The following is an 18,457-nucleotide window of genomic DNA, read 5'->3' as shown; positions in this document are numbered from 1 at the left end:
CGGAGTCAGAGAGGGAGCAATGGCGTCCTCTCCACTCACCCAGTCCGTCCCACCGCTTACCCCCGCCTGTTTATCTGAGCGGAAATGTGCAAGCCCACTGCCCTGCGCCATGCGGTCTCAATGCTCCCCTCTCCACTGGTTTATCTGCACGCAAATGCTCGACTGACCGACCGCAGACAGCCAGCCGCGCCTCTTCCCTGTGTCCGCCTGTAGCTAGCCTGCACCTGGGATCCGTGCCCTCAGCTGCCTGTGCACCACCCCGGTCGGGGATCTTTCTGGCCAACCCGCTCCCCTGCTGGCTTTGCCCCTCTTACCGGTTTAGCTGAGCATGTAGTTGTCTTCGGACTCTGTATTGTCGATTTTCTGTGTGGTTTGGTTGTGTTTATTGTTGTCAAAACTTTGTTGTTTTTAGATTTGGTTGTGCGCCGACGCAAGGTATTTCCACCTACGCCTCCATCTTGGCAGAAGTCAGCCCCTCAGTCTTGTGCCCAGCATGGTGGGAACAAATAGCAATAAATCATGAGGAGATTTATGTTGAACATAAGGACCTTTATATAAACAAATACATTTAATACAGTTGAATAACTGTTCTTTTTCTTACCATCAAATTTAGATTGTGTTTCTTAGCAACAACTATATGGCGGGTGTGCTCCTCACTATAGTACTGTCTGCACTTTTTGGGCATCGAAACTGGGCTGTTCTGAGGGTTGAGAGCGGCGTTCAGGTTAACAGAACTGGCTCGGAGAGGCAGCTTCCACCCCGAGTTCAGTGCCTTAGTGCCAGTTGCAGGACTATTCATTTATTTCTTTTCTGAATTATTTTTAAGCACATGGTATAGAGTAAAGCCTTGTTCTTTCAAAAATATATATTGATTTGATCAGAAGGTTTCATCTTTTCTGCTGACTAACGTTTCTTGTTCCATGATGATGCTGAGTCAGACGGGCAGGCACCCGTGCCTCCCACACCAGGGGCTCGCCACCTTGCCGGGGGCAGCGGGGGTTTGTTAACGGGTCTGGCCTCGCAGTGCCAGTCCTGCCCCTGGAGCTGCGGTGCTACTGGAAATGGCTTTCTGAAGATGACCCTCTTTCCAACATGATGTTCAGGGCATGTGGACTCCTGGTGTCTCCAGTGAGGCTGTTTGCTGTTTAATCAGTCTGTGCCTATCCAGAAAGGTGTCCCAGCCCTGGTCAGTGTGGCTCAGTTGGTTGGAGTGTTGTCCCACAAAACAAAAAGGTCACAAGTTTGATTCCTAACCTGCCTAGGGCATGCACCTAGGTTGCGGGTTCGATCCCCAGTCAGGGTGCATACAAGAGGCAACCAATCCGTGTTTCTCTTCCTCTCTCTCCTTCCCTTTACCTCTCTCTAAAATCAGTAAGCACATCCTCAAGGGAGGATTGGGGGAAAATAACCAAAACATGGCCCAGATTCTGCTTTCTGTGACCTAAGACAATGGTGGCATCTGTGTGCACACATGTCTGTTAGTGAGTGTCCCCCAAAAGCACACTCGACTTCAAGTGCCTGTTACATTTTAGACACAGACTCAGAGTGGACGTGCAGGCCCAGTACACTGTGAGGCCCGCACCGGGTTTTGATCTTGAGGGAATGCCTTTGTCTGCAGCCACGATCTGCAGCACAGAGGGACATGGGTCACATGTAGTGAGCGCCTCTGTTCTTTCACGGGTTCTGTGGCAAAAATGCATGTGAGCAGCTTGCTGAGAGTGACTGAAAGAGGGGAGTGCACCGCCGCTTGGGTTATTCGGGGAGCTCTCTCTGCCTCAGCCGGCATCCAGAACAAAGCGGGAAAGAGCTTTAGGGCAGCAGCACCGAGCTGTTTGTTAGCCAGGCAGCCATGATTTTGACCTTGCTGTAGGTTAAAGGACACAAACCTGAGAAGAAATCTGTTTATCATGTGGGAAATTCATGCCATCCTTGACAGTATACAGTGAGCAAGATGGATGATCTGCCAAATTGGTCCCTCGCATGGGTGAATCAGGGCAAATTTACAGTACAATTCCTTTGCTGCTTTAGATACAAAAATAACATTTGCTGGGTTTTATATCCAGTTGTCTGATGACCTGGAGGTGAGAGAGAGAAGAAATCCGATTTGCAGGACCCACATTGCCTTAAAGATTTATATGGACCATTTCTGCTGTTACGTCTGTCTCTCTCACATCTTTCACAAACAGTGTTGTTTTCTAACCTGATTTTCCAGGTTGAGGACACAGGTTTATGTGCTGTTGGAACTCTGTAGCAGTTTAGGACAATAAGCAGGTTTATCGGTTGAATTGCAGTTGTTTTGGGGGGGGGGGATTTTATCTTTCTAAATATTACACAAAATATCCCTTATGTTTAGGATACATTCTTTATTCTTTTGGATTCAAAATAGGTTGTTATCCTGGATATAATATGTTCAGCAAAGGATTCTGTCATTACATGGCCAATTGTAGTTCACTTATTATTTGGTGTTACGTTTTGTTTAATGAAGCAGTGAGTCTTTGGGGGACCACCTGTATGTGCCGATGTTCACAAAGTGGCCTGGCCTCGTGAGCTGTCATCTTCTGGGGCCAGAGCGCCCACGTGACAACGCTGGGCCTGGCCCCTCCCACACGGTGCTGTGAGGTCTCACTGTGTGCCTTGCTTTGTGGGGGTGGGGGAAGAGGATGACCAAGACACGGAGCCAAAGGCACATTTTACCTTGTGGGTGAAACCATGGTGCTATGTTACCTTGTATTTCCTCCCGACACGGTGTTTCTCTATATTTGAAAATTAGGGAGTGGCCAAAAGCCTTTATTCCAGACATCCCAAAACCAGAGTAGATGTCAGGTTTTAAGAGTGATCCTAATAGGCCAGAAGGGACTGCCCACCAACAGAGCTCGGAGAGGCCTTCCCCAGTGGTCCCACACAACAGCAATTCAAAGGCGCTTCTTAAGAAAGGAACATGCGGAGATCGACCGCCCACTCTGGCCCATCTCTTCCCGTGTTGGTGACGGCGCGACGCAGGCAGAGCTCGATTTTCAGAAGGGCCTCCTGTGGTTTGACAGGGGGCGGGATGGGTGCTCCTGGTCTGTCAGCTCCCTCCAGTCCGGCTGCTAAGGGGCCTTCGGGGGTCACAGTGGGAACCAGCCTGGGGTCCTGAGACTCAGCTCTGGGCTGCCCGGTGCCAGTGTGGAGCTTTAGGTCTCCTTGTCAAAGGTCAACACTGTGGTGACCACACGTCCTAGGCAGTGCTCATGTAAAATAATATATCCATTTGTTTTGTTCCGAAACTGTGGACAAATCAGTGTGTAAATCACAGTGTGAGCAAGGTGCTTCCGAATTAGAGAGCTGTGAGGAGGCATCGGGGAAAATCGCGACAGCACAGGGTGGCTGCCACACTGTTAAGGGAACACCCCTGTACTGAGTCCTCAGAAACTTTTTCTTTAAACCTGTAGTTCCTCTTCTATTGCTACTTTTTTTAATGCCTTGGTCAAAAAACTATAAAACAATTCACGAAGACCCATAGATTGCAATACTATACCCTCTTCTATAGGACATTTACTTATAGGTAAGGAAAGTAGATGTACATGGTGATGTAAGGTTTTCAGCCTCACTTTTCTGGGTGCCTTAATTACAGAAAGCACGCCAAAGACCTCTGCCAGCTGCAGCCCTGCGCCCGAATCACCAATGAGCTCCAGTGAATCGGTGAAGAGTTTGACTGAACTGGTCCAGCAGCCCTGTCCAACCATCGAAACAAGTAAGGATGGCAAACCGCCAGAACCCAGCGAGCCGCCTGCTTCAGACTCCCAGCCCACCACCCCACTGCCTCTCTCCGGACACTCAGCCCTCAGCATTCAAGAGCTGGTAGCCATGTCTCCAGAGCTGGACACCTATGGAATAACCAAGAGGGTCAAGGAGGTGCTGACCGACAACAACCTTGGTAAGTTCCCTTCTGAACAGCTAAGTCCGGGAGTGGCAGGTCACTTCCTGCTGGAGTTCTTAGGAAGAACGGGTGGAGGGGCCTCGGGCTGAGCCAGCAAAGGTTTTAAACGTTCATAGAACGAACATTCCAGAGTTGTGGACACTCAGGGTGCTTCAGTTCCACTGGTCGGTCCCAGCTGGCTTCTCACCACTGTGCCAGTGCAGATGGTCACTCGAGCCACCCTGACTGGAGAATACCCAGCAGGGCTCCAAATCCTTGAGGGCAGGGTCAGCGTCAGCCCAGCAGCGTCTGGACGGTAAGGTGGAAGAGCGTTACAGACTGGGTTCGAACTCTAACCCTTCTACTGGTGTCTGCAGTGATGCTGAGCACGCTACTCTCTGAGCCCTCTCAGTAGCACGGGAGTAACAGTGCCTACCGTGGGGCTGTGAGGAGCGGCGGTGTCTAGCACTCCGCCTGGCAGCTAACGGTCTGTTGTTGCCGTCCCTGCCGCCTCGGGAGGCAGGCTCCAGTCCCCAGGCCTCCCACTGGGTGTCACACCCAGGCCACAGTGCTCTGCCCAAGGGGACTCTCAGGAAGGCCTCTGTGGCACCAGTGATGTGTCCACAGCTGTAAGATTGTTCGGGTGTTTAGTCATCTCAAACCACCATGCTCCTGCAGGACAGTACTGACCAGCTGGGGTTCTCCTGGTTCGGGCATCCGGAGAACAGAAATGGCCACACTCCCAAACACTGCTGACCTTCTTATTGCCTGGGTGTAAAAGTCAGTTAAAAGAGCACTGTTCTCTGCGGTGCAGGTTAGGATGGTCCCCGGGAGTTACTGGAATCTGCTGGCACCTTCAGGAGGGGCCTCGTGTGCCTGTTTTCCCCGAGGGGTGGGAAAGAAAAGAGAAGCAGTGACGTGAGCTCCGGGGAATTTCGCAATGACCTCACAGCTTGGAGGTCAGGCTTATCTGCTTGAGGCCTTCTACACATGTGCTTGTGCAAAATAGAACAGGAGAAAAGTGACATCCACTGAGAACACTTTTAATTAGTTCTTAAAGATAAAAACTTAGCTGTTGACTTAAAAATGGCCAAGATGCGCGGGGACTCCTTGTTCGTGTCGCCCCTGCCTCACGGTCTCACATGTGTCTGGGGGAAGCCGGCCTGACGTGGCACTGCCACCCGCTCCCTTGTAGGAAGTAGCATAGAACATAAAGGTTGAACATCGGCTCAAGAAAACACTGGTTTTCGGACCCTGATAAGTTGCAAGATCGCAGGTATGAGATTACAAACCTTAAGATCTCCTCCTTGGCCTTCCTACCCTTTTCCCCATCAGGGATGGAGTCGTAGCCGACAATGCTCCTCTGTAGCCATGGTTTGTGGGACTTTGTTGTCAGACACTGGGAAGCATAGACCGGTGCTCTGAGGGGTGAAACTTCTCATGCCACACAGATAACGTAAGCCTCTGAGTAGTAACTTCCAGAAGGCTCCACGGCAGTGTCACCCTGGACGCAGAGCTGAGAAGCAGTCTCCATGGTCACTCTCACTGTCTCAGCTTCTCCAGGGGAGGAGCTGCCTCCCCTGTTGGAATCTCTTAGTGAGTTCACAGATGGAGAGGGATCCAGATTACAGCGGAATTAGGCAGCAAAGACGACTCTTAACTGAGAGTCAACTGAGATAATCTCTTAACCTTTGGCCTGGGATCTTGGGGTATTCATTTGTCAATCTCTTGAAATCATATGCAGAATGTATAATTTTCTTCCGGTTCTCAAATAGGTCTGTGACCCAAAAATGATCAAGAGTCACTGCTCTGAAAACCTCTAAAACTAATACAAATAATTTTCCATTTGAGCCCTGACCAGTATGGCTCAGTTGGTTGGGCACTGTCCCACAAAGCAGAAGGTTGCCAGTTCAATTCCTGGTGAGGGCACATGCCTGGGTTGCAAGTTTGGTCCCCAGTCAGGGAGTGTACAAGAGGCAGCTGATAAATGTTTCTCTCTCACATTGATGTTTCTCTCCATTTCTAGTGAGGAAGGGAAGAAGGAAAGAAAAGAAGGGGAGGGGAGGGGAGGGAGGGAGGGAGGGGAGGGAGGGAGGGAGGGAGGGAGGGAGGGAGGAAAATCGCTTGACTTTCCTCCCCATACAACTAGATGGATCAAGCAAATAGTGCTAGCTATATATCACTTTCCTGAACATAGCAAGCTTCTTGAATGAAATGAGATCCATTTGCCAGATGAGAATTAGGAAAAATTTATTTTAACAACCACATCAAAAAATGGGTAAAAGCTTGGGACATTTGTAGCCTCAACTAACAGTTTGAAAAGCAGAGAAACCACAAGTTTACAAATTCGGTAAATGTGTCTCTAAGTTAAAATGAATGGTATCCAAAAAAAATTAATCTCTCAAATCCAAAGCTTTCCACACTCTGAGCTTTACTGGAGCCCCCCTCCTTTGTTCCACGGCCACCCCATGAGCGCAGGTGGCAGTGTTTCCCTCTCTCAGACGGAGGGAATGGGCCAGTCATCCACGGTCCCCCCCGCCCAGGTGTCGTGTCATGCACGCTGCAGTGCCAGACACTGGCCTCTCTGATCCCATCTCCATCTCTGCCTAATGAGTCCTGTTCATTTAAGTTGTCCCATCAGGTCGTTCTCGTTGCACCTGCTTCACATTTGTATCTTTAAAAGTGGTGGCTCCTCTTAACCTGCAGCTGAGTGGCTCTCAGAGAAGAGAAATTTTCCTTTTCAGCCTCTGATGAGCACGCCACTGTGCGTTCCAGAGCGGTCGTCCTCTGATCAGCTGGGGGAGCCCGCTGCCCACCATGGCCCCAGGGGAAAGGCATCGAGAAAACGCACTTTGAGCTCCAGGCAGCTTAGACTGCGGGAACAGACTTCAGAATTGAAAATGGCCTGCTTTTCAGAAAAACAGAGCTGAGGAGCTCTTTCTCCTTCTCTTTCCTGCTGTGACCTTGGGTCAAGTGGCCTCTTTTCTCAGCAAGTCCTCATAACCTTGCAAATCGTGAAAGGAGCTGGTGCAGGCGGCCCTGTGGTTTGAGACTGTACAAGAGAGATCTCCCTGTGTGCTACTTAAACCTCCTGAGCTTGGATTTGGGATTAACCACCTCTGCTAAATGCAGCAGGTGTTATTATCCAGGCCTCAGTTCGTCCAAAGCCTGAAGGCTTTTTGACAGAAACATTGTTGTATATAAGCAGAATGCAAGAGCAAAACTGACTCTGTCTACAGTGACGTTTGTCACAAGTCTGGTTGAAGAAATGTTTCTACAAAGTTCATGCTCCAAGCTGAGACCTAGCTGACCAGACTGGGTCTTTAAACCCTGTGTCTGATTTTAACCTTGACACATACTTATCCTTCCAGATGCCTGGCTCTCAATGATGACATCTCTCTTGGTTCTTTTTTTCTCTCTAGGTCAGCGCTTATTTGGGGAGACCATTCTAGGGCTCACCCAAGGCTCCGTCTCTGACCTCCTCGCTCGCCCAAAGCCCTGGCACAAGCTCAGCCTGAAGGGACGGGAGCCCTTTGTTCGAATGCAGCTGTGGCTGAATGACCCCAACAATGTGGAGAAGCTGATGGACATGAAACGGATGGAAAAGAAAGGTAAATGCCCCACCAGCTGCTTTCTTGTTTATAAATGTGCTGTTTCTTTTAAAGGCTCCGTGCAGAGCTGGGGAGGAACACCGGTCCATGACCCAGGGGCTGTATGGCAGGTGGCAGGGCAGAGGGGTTTTTTAAAGTCATCTGCCAAGGATGGGAAGATCCGTGTCTTTTGCTACCTAGCAGCCCCAACTCAAGGACATTTGAGCCCTGGAGAGCACTTTGACAATTCCTGGTAGCCACCCTGATGGTCAGTGTACCCTTTTTCTTCTCTCAGGAGAGTAAGGTCGCCAAGAAATGAGTTCCAGCACTTAGTGGTGGCTTGTGTCTGCTGTCCCTTGTCTTGTTGGGCGAGCAGTATATCTCCACATTGCTGTGCCTATGCCACATGCCAGGAGCTTTCATGTTATCTGACTAGCCAGATCACTAATAAATGCCTTTGTGGATAAGGACACTTGGATTCAGAGAAGTTAGGTGCTCCCATTAAGGTTGCCCAGCCTGGAAAATGCCAGAGCAAATTCCTGCCAGAACAGCTCTCCGGCCGTGACTTTATAGCGTCCGCCCGTAGAGGACATGGCCTCCTAGAGGGCTCAGTGCCACACTGTCCTCCGGTGCCTCTGCTCCCTCTTGATTGTTGATCGGCATTCCCCTTGTACCTTGGAGGCTACAGCATGGGAGAGACTCTAAGGATTTCCGTGGTGGAAAAGTAATGCCTGTTCCATCTCATGGTTTGCACTGCTACATGCTGCTTCTCACTAGTGAGTCCTCCCCTCAGGGGCAGTCCTGGGTCACTCACCTGCAGTCCTATGAACTCACTCAGTGGCTGAATTCAAATCCTTCGGATGTGGAAATTTGGTACCAGCTGCTGGCCTGGCCATAGAAGCTGTGACTGCCCTTCTTAAATCAGCTTTTGCAGAGGAGTCTGCCCGACAACCGCCCATGTGGCTGTCCCTGGCCTCACCCCTAGCTCCTCTGAGCCCAGGCCTGCATCTCCTGAATTCACCAGGAGAGGCTGCTGTTCCCCACCTGCCAAGCATTACTGTTCTCACTCAACCAGGAAAAGTGCTGGAGCTCCAAAAAGGAGTAAAGGTCTCTGACGCCTCCCCTAGGAGCTCTTGGGCCGGCTCTTGTATCACAGTACATGCTCCCAGTTCCTGGATGCCAGGCACCGTATGGAGCCTTCACTCAATCCACACAGCTCCATTCCATACAGATGTCATTATCTGGGAAAGATGAGTTTCTGGCATTGCGAAACTTACCTGATTGATTTATTTATTTTCAGAGAAGAAGGTGAGAAAGAGGGACAGAAATCTCAGTTGGTTGCCTCTCACACGCCCCCAGCTGGGGACCTGGCCTGCAACCCAGGCATGTGTTCTGACCAGGAATATAACCTGTGACCTTTCAGTTCTCAGGCCCACACTTAATCCATTGAGCCATAGCAGCCAGGGTGAAACTTTCCTGATTTTGAGAGCTGGCATAAGTAAGGAGCAGGAATCCAAACTCGGGGCTATTAGATTCAAAGCCGATACTCTGAGATATGTTCTGTGCCGCGAGCTGGGTGCCTGCCACATGGGACCGTGTGCCCAGGCAGCAGCCTTCCACCCGCCGGGGACCCTTTGGCGGGCTCCTGCCTGCTCTCAGGTGTGTAGAGCAAGGCTCTGAACAGGCCCCAGCCTCTCAGGCAACTCTAGGCAGTGCTGCAAGCCCGGAGGCCTGATGCCACATCATCCCCCAAGTTTTTTAACTTCTTGTTACGGGAAATTTCAAACATAACAATAGAAAGAATGGCATATGAACCCAATATATCCATCTCTGAGTTTCAGCAATTGTCAGTGCTCACCCAGTCCATTTTAAAGTGTTCTGCATGCTGTCAGAAGGTAGTGCCCTTCCTCCTCGGGCTTGCTGAGCGCCAGGAGCTTCCTCATCCAGCGGCAGGTCTGCACGTCTGGGCCAGCACTCCCAAAAGTCACCTCTCTAGCAGCCTCCTGTTGCTGCAGACGTCAGCGGAGTGGAGCCCTGTTTCGGACACCCCCTGGTGTATTTCTCCTCCTGGGCCAGTGGAAAAGGACCTCAGCCCCCAGAAATAGATCCTGGGATTTGCCAGGGGTTGTGGGGAAGGTTCCCACTCCTCCTTCCACACGGGCTCTGGGCGCCATCTTGTGTTACAAAAGAGTTACTGTTTCAGCGGGGCCCAGGCCCTCCTCACATCCCAAGGTCCCTAAGCAGCTGTGGCCCCACTGTCTTCTCTCCCTGGTGGGAATGCTCACTAAGGAGCTTTCACCAGCCCCAGTGGGAGACCAAGGCACCTGACACATCAGACTCAGCAGCAGGTGGCCCGGGGCACAGTGCTTCCTGTGATCTGCGCAGACTGCTGGCCGTCCGCCCGACAGGGTGGGGCTGGCCGGAGAGACCAGGCTCATTTATTTCCAGCCTCTTAACTCTGTCATTTCAGTTTGGGATGGGGAAGTGGCAATTGGCCTTCTCAGTTGTTTCCTAGTTGTAATCATAAAATGGCAAGTTAGGTAACTCCCCAGCCCAAGTTTCTACATCTGCAAGGTGAGGGTGATAATACTAACCTTTTCTGGCTGTGAGGATTAGAAAGAATGTACCTAGCATAACAACCAGCTCACATAAGTGCGCAGTAAATGGTAACAATAAGTGCTCAGTAAATGGTAGTTATTAAAATAATACCTATCCTGCCCTGGCTGCTGTAGCTCAGTGGATTGAGCGCGGGCCTGTGAACCAAACAACTGTGGTTGGATTCCCAGTCAGGGAATATGCCTGGGTTGAAGGCCAGTTCCCAGCAGGGGATGCATGAGAGGCAGCCAAACACTGATATTTCTCTCCCTTTCTCCTTCCCTTCCCCTCTAAAGATTAAAAAATACAATATTTTAAAAAACAAAATAGTATCTATCCCTTTAAAATCAATGAAAAGAAGTCGTGCTACTGTTCTGGCCCAGTGTGAAAATTCCCCACCACGTGATCTAGACCAGGCTTCACTCGCACACGGTGCTCCCTTCTCTCCCATAAGGCTTTGCTTCTCCCTTTAGCTTGAATCTTTTACCACTCTGCCTGCCTGCCCTCTGTCCTTCCTTTCTTTGGAAACCTTTCTCTACTCTGGTCTGCCTTCTTCTTCGTGTTCCCTTCATGAGATGGTCCTCGAACCAACCTGCGCACACAGTTATAAGCACACGGATGCACATACATGTGCAACCTCTCTAGTTCACGGGCACAGCTCCTCTCCCTGGAGGATACAGAGGCACCTTGACAGTCCCTAGTGTACTCCTGAGGCATGTGAGACCCATCTGTCAGTGCTGCTGAAGGGTGACTCCCTGGCTTTCCGTGCCCCCCACACTGCAGCCAGACGGGGCCGCCACGGAGCCGGGCGGCCTGTGCTTCCTGGACCGGACTTCCGTCAGGCCTCAGTGCTGCCACTTCCTCCCTGTGTGACCTCAGATGAGTCGTTCAGCCACTCCAACCTTCAGTTTCTTCATCTGTACAAAGGGCTGACAGTGGTCTCTCTCACTGTGTAACTGTGACGGTTAATGGTAAATGTTACTGTTGATGCTGATACTGCCACTCTTAATACTACGTACCACTTGAATTAAATAATATTCCCCATCTTCCATCAATATTAAGAAGTTTTAAAGACTTTTCAGACCATAGTCCAAACTACTAGTTCACGAGAAAGATCACTGTGGATTTATTTGTGTGAAAAGCTTAGTCGGTGATTATTGACGCATTATAATAAGAAGAGCAGGCGATGCCCAGATACTACTGACAGAACCGAGAGAACTGGAAATCCAGGAATCGCCTCCTATTTGTTTCACAGTCCACTCGGCACATCCCCAGGCAAGAGCCACACGCTGAGTCCCTGAGCCTGTTGCAACCGGCCCGCTCCCCACCACCCCTCCTAACCCTGCTCCACAGTGAAGACACACAGCATCTCCACCTGCAGGCCCTCGTCTCCAGCTTCTGTGCTACTCTGCTCTCTCCTGTGCCCCTCCCAGGGCAGGCCACAGACTTCCCCCAGCTCTGAGCCCTGCTCTCGCCCCTTGTCCCCCTCCTCCTGGTCACACCCTGCCTCCCCGAAGCTCTTCCCAGCAGGCTCTGCTGTAAGTCCCCTTCCCGTTTCCATCACCTGCCAGCCTCCTGCTCACTCTACACTTTCTCAAGACCATGGCCCCTGGATCACAGTCTTCCTCAGCGCTCACGTCCTGCCTCCCCCAGGGAGATGTTAGGACCCACTGACCTGTACATCACCTAGGCGGCAAGCTCTTTGACCTCCTCAACCCTTGGATGTTCCCCAAATCTTGTTATCACCCACAACCATTCTACATCTCAAAGCCTGGATTCAGATACCACACTCACCACATTCCACTGTCCTTCCGTCTTTCCGTGTTTCTGTTCACTCCACCTTACCCCAGACGGCCCCCAGATACCTACCCCTCCGTGTTTTCCCCATCACTTTGCCTCTGCTGCCTTTAGCCCTTCCTCAGACATCCCAGACTCTGTGATCCATCGCTTCATTACTCTCCGGCTATGGTACTCTCTCACACCTTCCCATTCCTCATCCCTCCGCAACTCCCAGCCTTGGGTTAGTGCCCTGCCAGTTTTTTCCACCCATCCTCCTTGGCATCCGGGACCTGCCGCAGAATAGCCCAGACTTTGTGGGTTGGTGTCCCCTCAGATTTGTATCTCCGGCATCAGCGGGGTCCTCTGTGCCGCTCTCCCCACCCCCACCACTTCTCACAACTCCTCCACTCACGGGACTCCTTTCCCTTTACCTCAGACCTCCTTTCTCCTGTCTTCCTACTTCACAAAGAAAACAAAGGCCACCGACTTGCGCCACTAGTCCCTGTGGGTTTCCCTCTGTCTCCGCCCGTCCCGTGCGCACCTCCAGTGACCGTCCTCTCTCTCACCCATGTCACCAGCCTTCTTTTCCCCCTCAGCTCAGAGCTTTTCCAGCTCTCTCCCATTTTTATAGAGACCCACCCTCAACCCTAGATTTCCCTTCTAGAAGCCATCCTGTCCATCTCTCTTCTTTTATGGTTATGCTTCTTAAAATAGTAATTCGTTCTCACTACCCTCACTTCTCACCCCCCATTCCCTGTCAGACCTACGCAGCTGGGCTCCTGCTCCCGCAGCTCCACTCTGTTCACCAAGGTCCCCGTCATGTCCGAGTCCCTAAACCCACAGGACACACGGGTCCTTGCCAGACCGTCCTTTCTGCAGCACTGACGCTGTTGACCATCAGCCTCCTCCACTCATCCCTCTAGCACCCTGTCGTCTCCTCCGTGGCTGCTGCTTCCTGGGCGTGTCCTCTGCATGTGGCTGTTCTCCATGCTTTCGTCCTCAGCACTTCTCTGTCTCAGCAACGCCTTTGACTTCAATGCCGTTTCCATTCGAGTGGTTCCAGATTCCTCTCTCTAGCCCAGACCATTTTGAGCTTAATACCTACCTACCCAACCGCTTACTGAGCATCTCAGTGTGAAGTGCCCAGAGGGCCCTCAAACGTCACACCTGTAAGACAAAGCATCATCTTATCTCTTCGATCTGCTCTTCCCACGGTGCCCAACCCAAAGACACCACCACCCACTGCATCCCCCTGAGACACAGGGCCATCCTCAGCTTCATGGTTGCCTTCAAAGGGCTGAATGTAATTTCAACTCCTTAATAGTTAAGGAGTAGTTACATTTACACAGCCCTAGAATTATTTTGGCTCTTTAAAGGCAACCTCGAGGCTGATGTGGCCCCTGGTGAAAATGAGTTTGACACCCCTGGTCAAGTTCGTTGAATCAACCACCAAGTCCTGTCAGCTCCACCCCTTAACATCCCCACCATCCCTCTGCTCTTCTCTCAGCCCTGCCACTACGGCCTTATTTCAGCTCTTTATCACTTTTTGCCTTCTGGCCCTTCTCCCTCCAAAGTGTAGTCAGAACAGCCTTTCAGAAACATATAGCTGATTACATCATCCCCTTGATAGAAATCGTTTTGTTTATTTCCACTGCCATTAAGATAGTGTCCACCTTTTGTCCTGCCCTTTGCCCATCTCTCCAGCCGTGAGCCGTACAGCTTCTCCTACCCCAGTGCCCTGTTCACATGCACACACACAGCACACTTCGATCATGCTGTCCTGTAGCTCCGCGTCTCTGCACACACTGTCCCCACTTTTTGGAGCAGCCTCCTACCATCTTTTACCTCATCACCTATCTTTCCTGATTAACCCCTCCTTGTCCTCCAAGACTCAGGTTAAACAGTATCTCTCCCGAGGAGCCTTCCCTGGCCCTCCCCAGGCTGGCCTGCACAACTCCCCTGGGTGCCCCTACTGGGTCGTCTGTCTGTGCACCTGTCTGTGTTGCCCCCGCTGAACTGCTAGCGACACAGGGCCAGGCAGAGCCTCCCGTCACAACAGAGCTGGTTCTTGATGAGTGTGTGTTGGGTTTCAGAGTGGCTCTAGTTCACGTGTCTGGAGATGCTCTTGGAAGAGCAGGGCAGAACAGCCTGATGCCACAAACTTATAATCTCAATCCAGTGGTAAACCGTGTACTGTGGGGTCAGGGGCATGGACAGATCTCTCAGCCGAGCCGACCCCTGAGTCTGACCTCTCTCTCTTCCTCAGCCTACATGAAGCGGCGACACAGCTCCGTCAGCGACAGTCAGCCCTGCGAGCCCCCCTCTGTTGGCATTGACTATAGCCAAGGCGCAAGCCCTCAGCCCCAGCACCAGCTGAAGAAACCCCGTGTGGTGCTGGCTCCTGAAGAGAAGGAAGCTCTGAAACGAGCGTATCAGCAAAAGCCATACCCGTCACCAAAAACCATCGAAGAACTTGCCACCCAGCTCAACTTGAAAACCAGCACTGTCATCAACTGGTTCCACAATTACAGGTACGCCCTGCTCTCAGCCCAGCGCGTCCCGCTCCCACAGAGCACACGTTGAGCCCCGCGCAGGAGGTCGGTCTGTACCACACTGTGGCTGATAATGGTCCGCAGGAATGACGTTCAGTACGCCCCAGCATACTGGAGGCTGAGAACTTGCTTAGTTCCCAGTGGTTTGGTTAGCAGGTGGGTTTTTATGTTGTTCAGTTGGCCATCTTAACTCCAAAGAGGTAGCGTTATGTAGTTAGAGAAAATCCACATCTATGATCAAAAAAATTTTTCCCTCGTATATCATTTAATAAGGGAGAGTATAGACATTCATGGCATGGTTCCGTAGCAGTGGACATTTCTTAGGTGATTTTTTAATGCTTTCTTGGGGTCTTTTACTATATTGTTTTTCAAATTAGTTTTATTAGTTTTGTGATTAAATAAATTCAGTAGTGTAAACTGCTTTCTTTTTGGGAAAGCTCCAAGCAAATGAAGATTTATTGAGCATCTACTGGACCTCCAGACACTGAGCTAAGTGTTTTAACCAACACTGTATCACTTGATCCTCACAACTGTATAATGCACATAGTGTGATCAGCATTCTACAGGTGAAAATACAAAACTCAGAGGGGAGTAGCGGGAGCTGAGTGCTCTCCTTGTGGAGCAAAGTAAGCTGAGGTGACATGCTTGGATTAGATCATGGAAATTCACTGAAAGATAATGAATTATTGATCACAGCTGTAATCAAGACTCCCTACTAGCAGAAACCAAGAATTTCCAGGGGCCTGATGGAAATTCCTGCTTGTTTCATATCTTGTAAGGGGTCATCTCCATTGCAAGTGCTCATCAGAACTTCATTCTGTCTAGGGATCCGTGAAAGCAGGGTAGGTCCTCCTGCACACCAAAGTGTCGAGGAGCTAGTGTGGGAAGACCCTCAGTTACTCACCTGGAACAAGTGGCAGGTGGTAGATCATAGACAGTCAGGGGCCAGCGGGAGGAGTTGTGTCTCTGCCTGGGCTCTGCCTCATTGGTAGGTTCTGCTGGTGCTTCTGAAGGGGCCCAGATAACCTCCCAGGTTCTGAACAAATTGGAAAATATTTAAATATTAGATGGGAACCAAATAGCACCTTTACTGCTAAAAAAAGGCTAAAGTTAATAGATGAAGCTTAGTGTGAGAGCCAAACAGACTTGCTACCTGACCCCTAGATCCAGGCAGATCTGCCCGTTGTGGCAGCACTGGCCCCAGGCAGGCCTCCCCCTGTGTGGGCTAGCTCCCATGAGGGCAAAGAAAGTACGTGAGCCAAGCATGACCCGCTTAGCCATCATTTACCAATCAGACAAAAACGGGCAAAGTGAGGCCAGCAGTTCCAACATCGAGCCCCCTCTACGTGGAAGGAAACCATGACAGTAGTGAACAAGCGAGGTGGAGGAGAATGACTGGAAGCGTGAGCAGAGGGTCACCAGAGCCTCTCCCCGCCAGGCGTTACATCATCCCATTCTCACTCTCTAGACCCAAAGGTGCGCTTGAATCTGTAATTTCAAGTTAGGCCCATATTAATGCAGGTGTTGTAACACTGGATAGTAGTGCGTGAAGCTGTAGATGACTGAAATCTGGGTAAAGGTGCTACTAATTTACACAAAATATGTCCAAAACCATCTCCCCTGGTCCTGCTGGGGCCACCTTTGTCTAAGATTCCCCGTCACGCTTCAGTTGAGTGTCAGTCACTGCCTCCTGTCTAGGGCACACTCTCTTCTAGTTTCTCAGCTGCTGTCACTCGTCCTGCTGGCCTCCTGACAACCACAGTAATGCCCAGCACATGGTGGTCAGTGGGTCACTGTGGAGAAGCAAATTCAGTTTACACCCTTGGCAAAAATAGAGAAGGGGGAGAGACGGAGAATAGCAGTATGCTGTCAAAACTTAGTAAATGAGCTCAGGTCTGGGTCTAGAGTAGGTGCTTCGTAAATGCTTTATTTCAAAAATAACTCCACAACAAAACAGGCTGGGCTACGGGAGAGCAAAGGTCAGAGACTGGTTTCAGCTGTGGAGATCTGGAAAAGTATCATGAGATGTACAGGGTCTTGAAAGAAGAACAAGAATGTTGTAAGGCACAAATAGGTCTGAGAAGTCAGCCCCATCAGGCTATTGAGATCCTGCTTTGAGGTGTATCCTCTTTTGGCTCAAATATACTTTTTTTTTAAAGTGAGCATGAGCCCTGGCTGGTGTAGCTCAGTGGATTGAGCATGGGCTGCAAACCAAGGGGTCGCTGGTTCAGTTCCCAGTCAGGGCACATGCCTGGGTTGCAGGCCAGGTCCCCAGTGGGGGCCATGTGAGAGGCAACCATACATTGATGTTTCTCTCCCCCTCATTCCCCCTCCCTTCCTTCTTTCTAAAAATAAATAAATAAAATCTTTAAAAATAAATAAAGCGAGCACGAAGTCATTCAGAATTAGCATAAAGCCCAAAGAACTGAAGTTACTTGCCTAAGGTCACCCAGGAAGCAGGTAAAGTGCCCAGCTTTAACTCAGTCAGAGCAAGTGCTGCCTCCTGGCTGTAGCTCTTCCCTTAAATGCTCAGTACAGGCCAACGTAGCATGCCTCAAAATAAGCCTGGCAAGAAGTGAATGCCGTCACTCAGCTGAGATCTTACTCCCAGGTAGGTATATCCTGTTTTTGGCTCAAATAACTTTACCACAGAGCTTCACACCACACAAGGTCTGGCACACAGCAGCACATACATCGCTGAATGGGCTTAACTCCTAAGCGAGAAGGCAATCTCTTACATTCTTTCTGCAGGAGTTAAACAGCAGTGATTTTTACTTTCTCTGCCCCACTGGAACCCTTGGTGAATAATGCTTGGATCAATTTTTGCCCCCATCAGAAAAATAAAACTTTACTTCCTCTTACCCTTTTCCCTAGAGAACTTGGAAGTAACTTAGAGTGACCATTTACCTAGAAATGGGACGAGAAATGCCAGGACAACATACCACAATACTCCTGGTCTCCTGGAAGGTCAGGTTCACCCTACAGAAGTTCTTTTGAAAGTGTTTGTAGAAACTGTTTTGAGAGTTTGCATAACTTGTCTGAAAACCAGATTTGCTCCTGGGACCTGGTCTTTCTAGACCAGAAGACAATATTCCTCATAGACATAAAGACAATACTAGGCTAAGAAGGAGGATGTCTCATATCTTTTGAGCACGTAATACAGAGTGGGGCAAAAGTAGTTTTACAGTTGTTTATGGAAAATAATACGATAGTCCTGGCTAGTGTGGCTCAGTGGATTGAGCATCAGACTACCAACCAAATGGTCACCAGTTCAATTCCCAGTCAGGGCACATGCCTGGGTTGCAGGCCTGGTTGGGCCCCCAGTGGGAGGCTCTCAAGAGGCAACCACACACTGATGTTTCTTTCCATCTCTTTCTCCCTCCCATCCCCACTCTAAAAATAAATAAAATCTTTTTTTAAAAAATAATATAATAAAGAATAAATAATAAACTGTGTTTTATGTGCTCACAACTGTGAACCTACTTTTGTCCCACCCTGTATGTGCCAGACACTGAGCCATGAGCTTTATAGGTGTGTCGTCTCATTAGACCCTCCAACCAGCAGTCAAGTACAGCGCTGCCAGCCCCAGGTTACAGAGAAAGGTTGCACATGCTAGCTGAGCCAGTGAGGGCGCAGCCTGGGTCCCATGCCGCAGACTTGAAGTTCTCCTTCCCTCCCCCAACCCAACCCATCTACCTCAGCCTTAGCACTTGTATTTGTCATTCAAAAGGCACCTCCATGGTAAGAAAGAAGAGTTTGTTTTGTTTTGTTTTGGGGGGGGGGGGTTGGTCTACTTTCTGTCCTATATTATACTTTTAATATTTTATTTAATCTTGTCTCAGCAAAGAAGATACAGTTCTCTACATTTTGCTCAAAAACACAGGAAATTATCCAAGTTGTATGGGTAGTAAGTGACAAAGCCAGATTTCAAACCCAGGTTTGCCTGGTTCTAAAAAGCCTGCACCCTGTTCTGGGCCAGTCTGCCCTGGACTCAGAATTAGTACTTGGTGGGCCTGTGACCTGTCTAGGACCAAACCCTCAGC

The 18,457-nt window shown here is 50.1% G+C and overlaps 1 protein-coding gene across 8 annotated transcripts in view; it reads left to right on the top strand.

Moving 5' to 3' along the window:
* The window catches only part of CUX1 (cut like homeobox 1), a 362,320-nt gene that overhangs the window by 316,747 nt on the left and 27,116 nt on the right, over positions 1-18,457 (top strand). For 6 of the 8 annotated variants that reach the window (XM_053655326.1, XM_037139190.2, XM_037139191.2 and 3 more), the window contains 3 exons: positions 3,614-3,916; positions 7,321-7,509; positions 14,129-14,393. The exons of the other annotated variants lie outside the window; for them this stretch is intronic. In XM_053655326.1, coding sequence (XP_053511301.1) covers positions 3,614-3,916; positions 7,321-7,509; positions 14,129-14,393 — 757 coding nt within the window. The remainder of the gene's footprint in view (positions 1-3,613; positions 3,917-7,320; positions 7,510-14,128; positions 14,394-18,457) is intronic. 8 annotated transcript variants of the gene reach the window in all.

This window comes from Artibeus jamaicensis, unplaced genomic scaffold (assembly GCF_021234435.1).
Source record: "Artibeus jamaicensis isolate MK-2021 breed Jamaican fruit bat unplaced genomic scaffold, CSHL_Jam_final contig_956, whole genome shotgun sequence".
NCBI lineage: Eukaryota > Metazoa > Chordata > Mammalia > Chiroptera > Phyllostomidae > Artibeus > Artibeus jamaicensis.
Note: the sequence above shows the minus strand (reverse complement) of the source record. Positions and strands in the feature narration are given on the sequence as shown.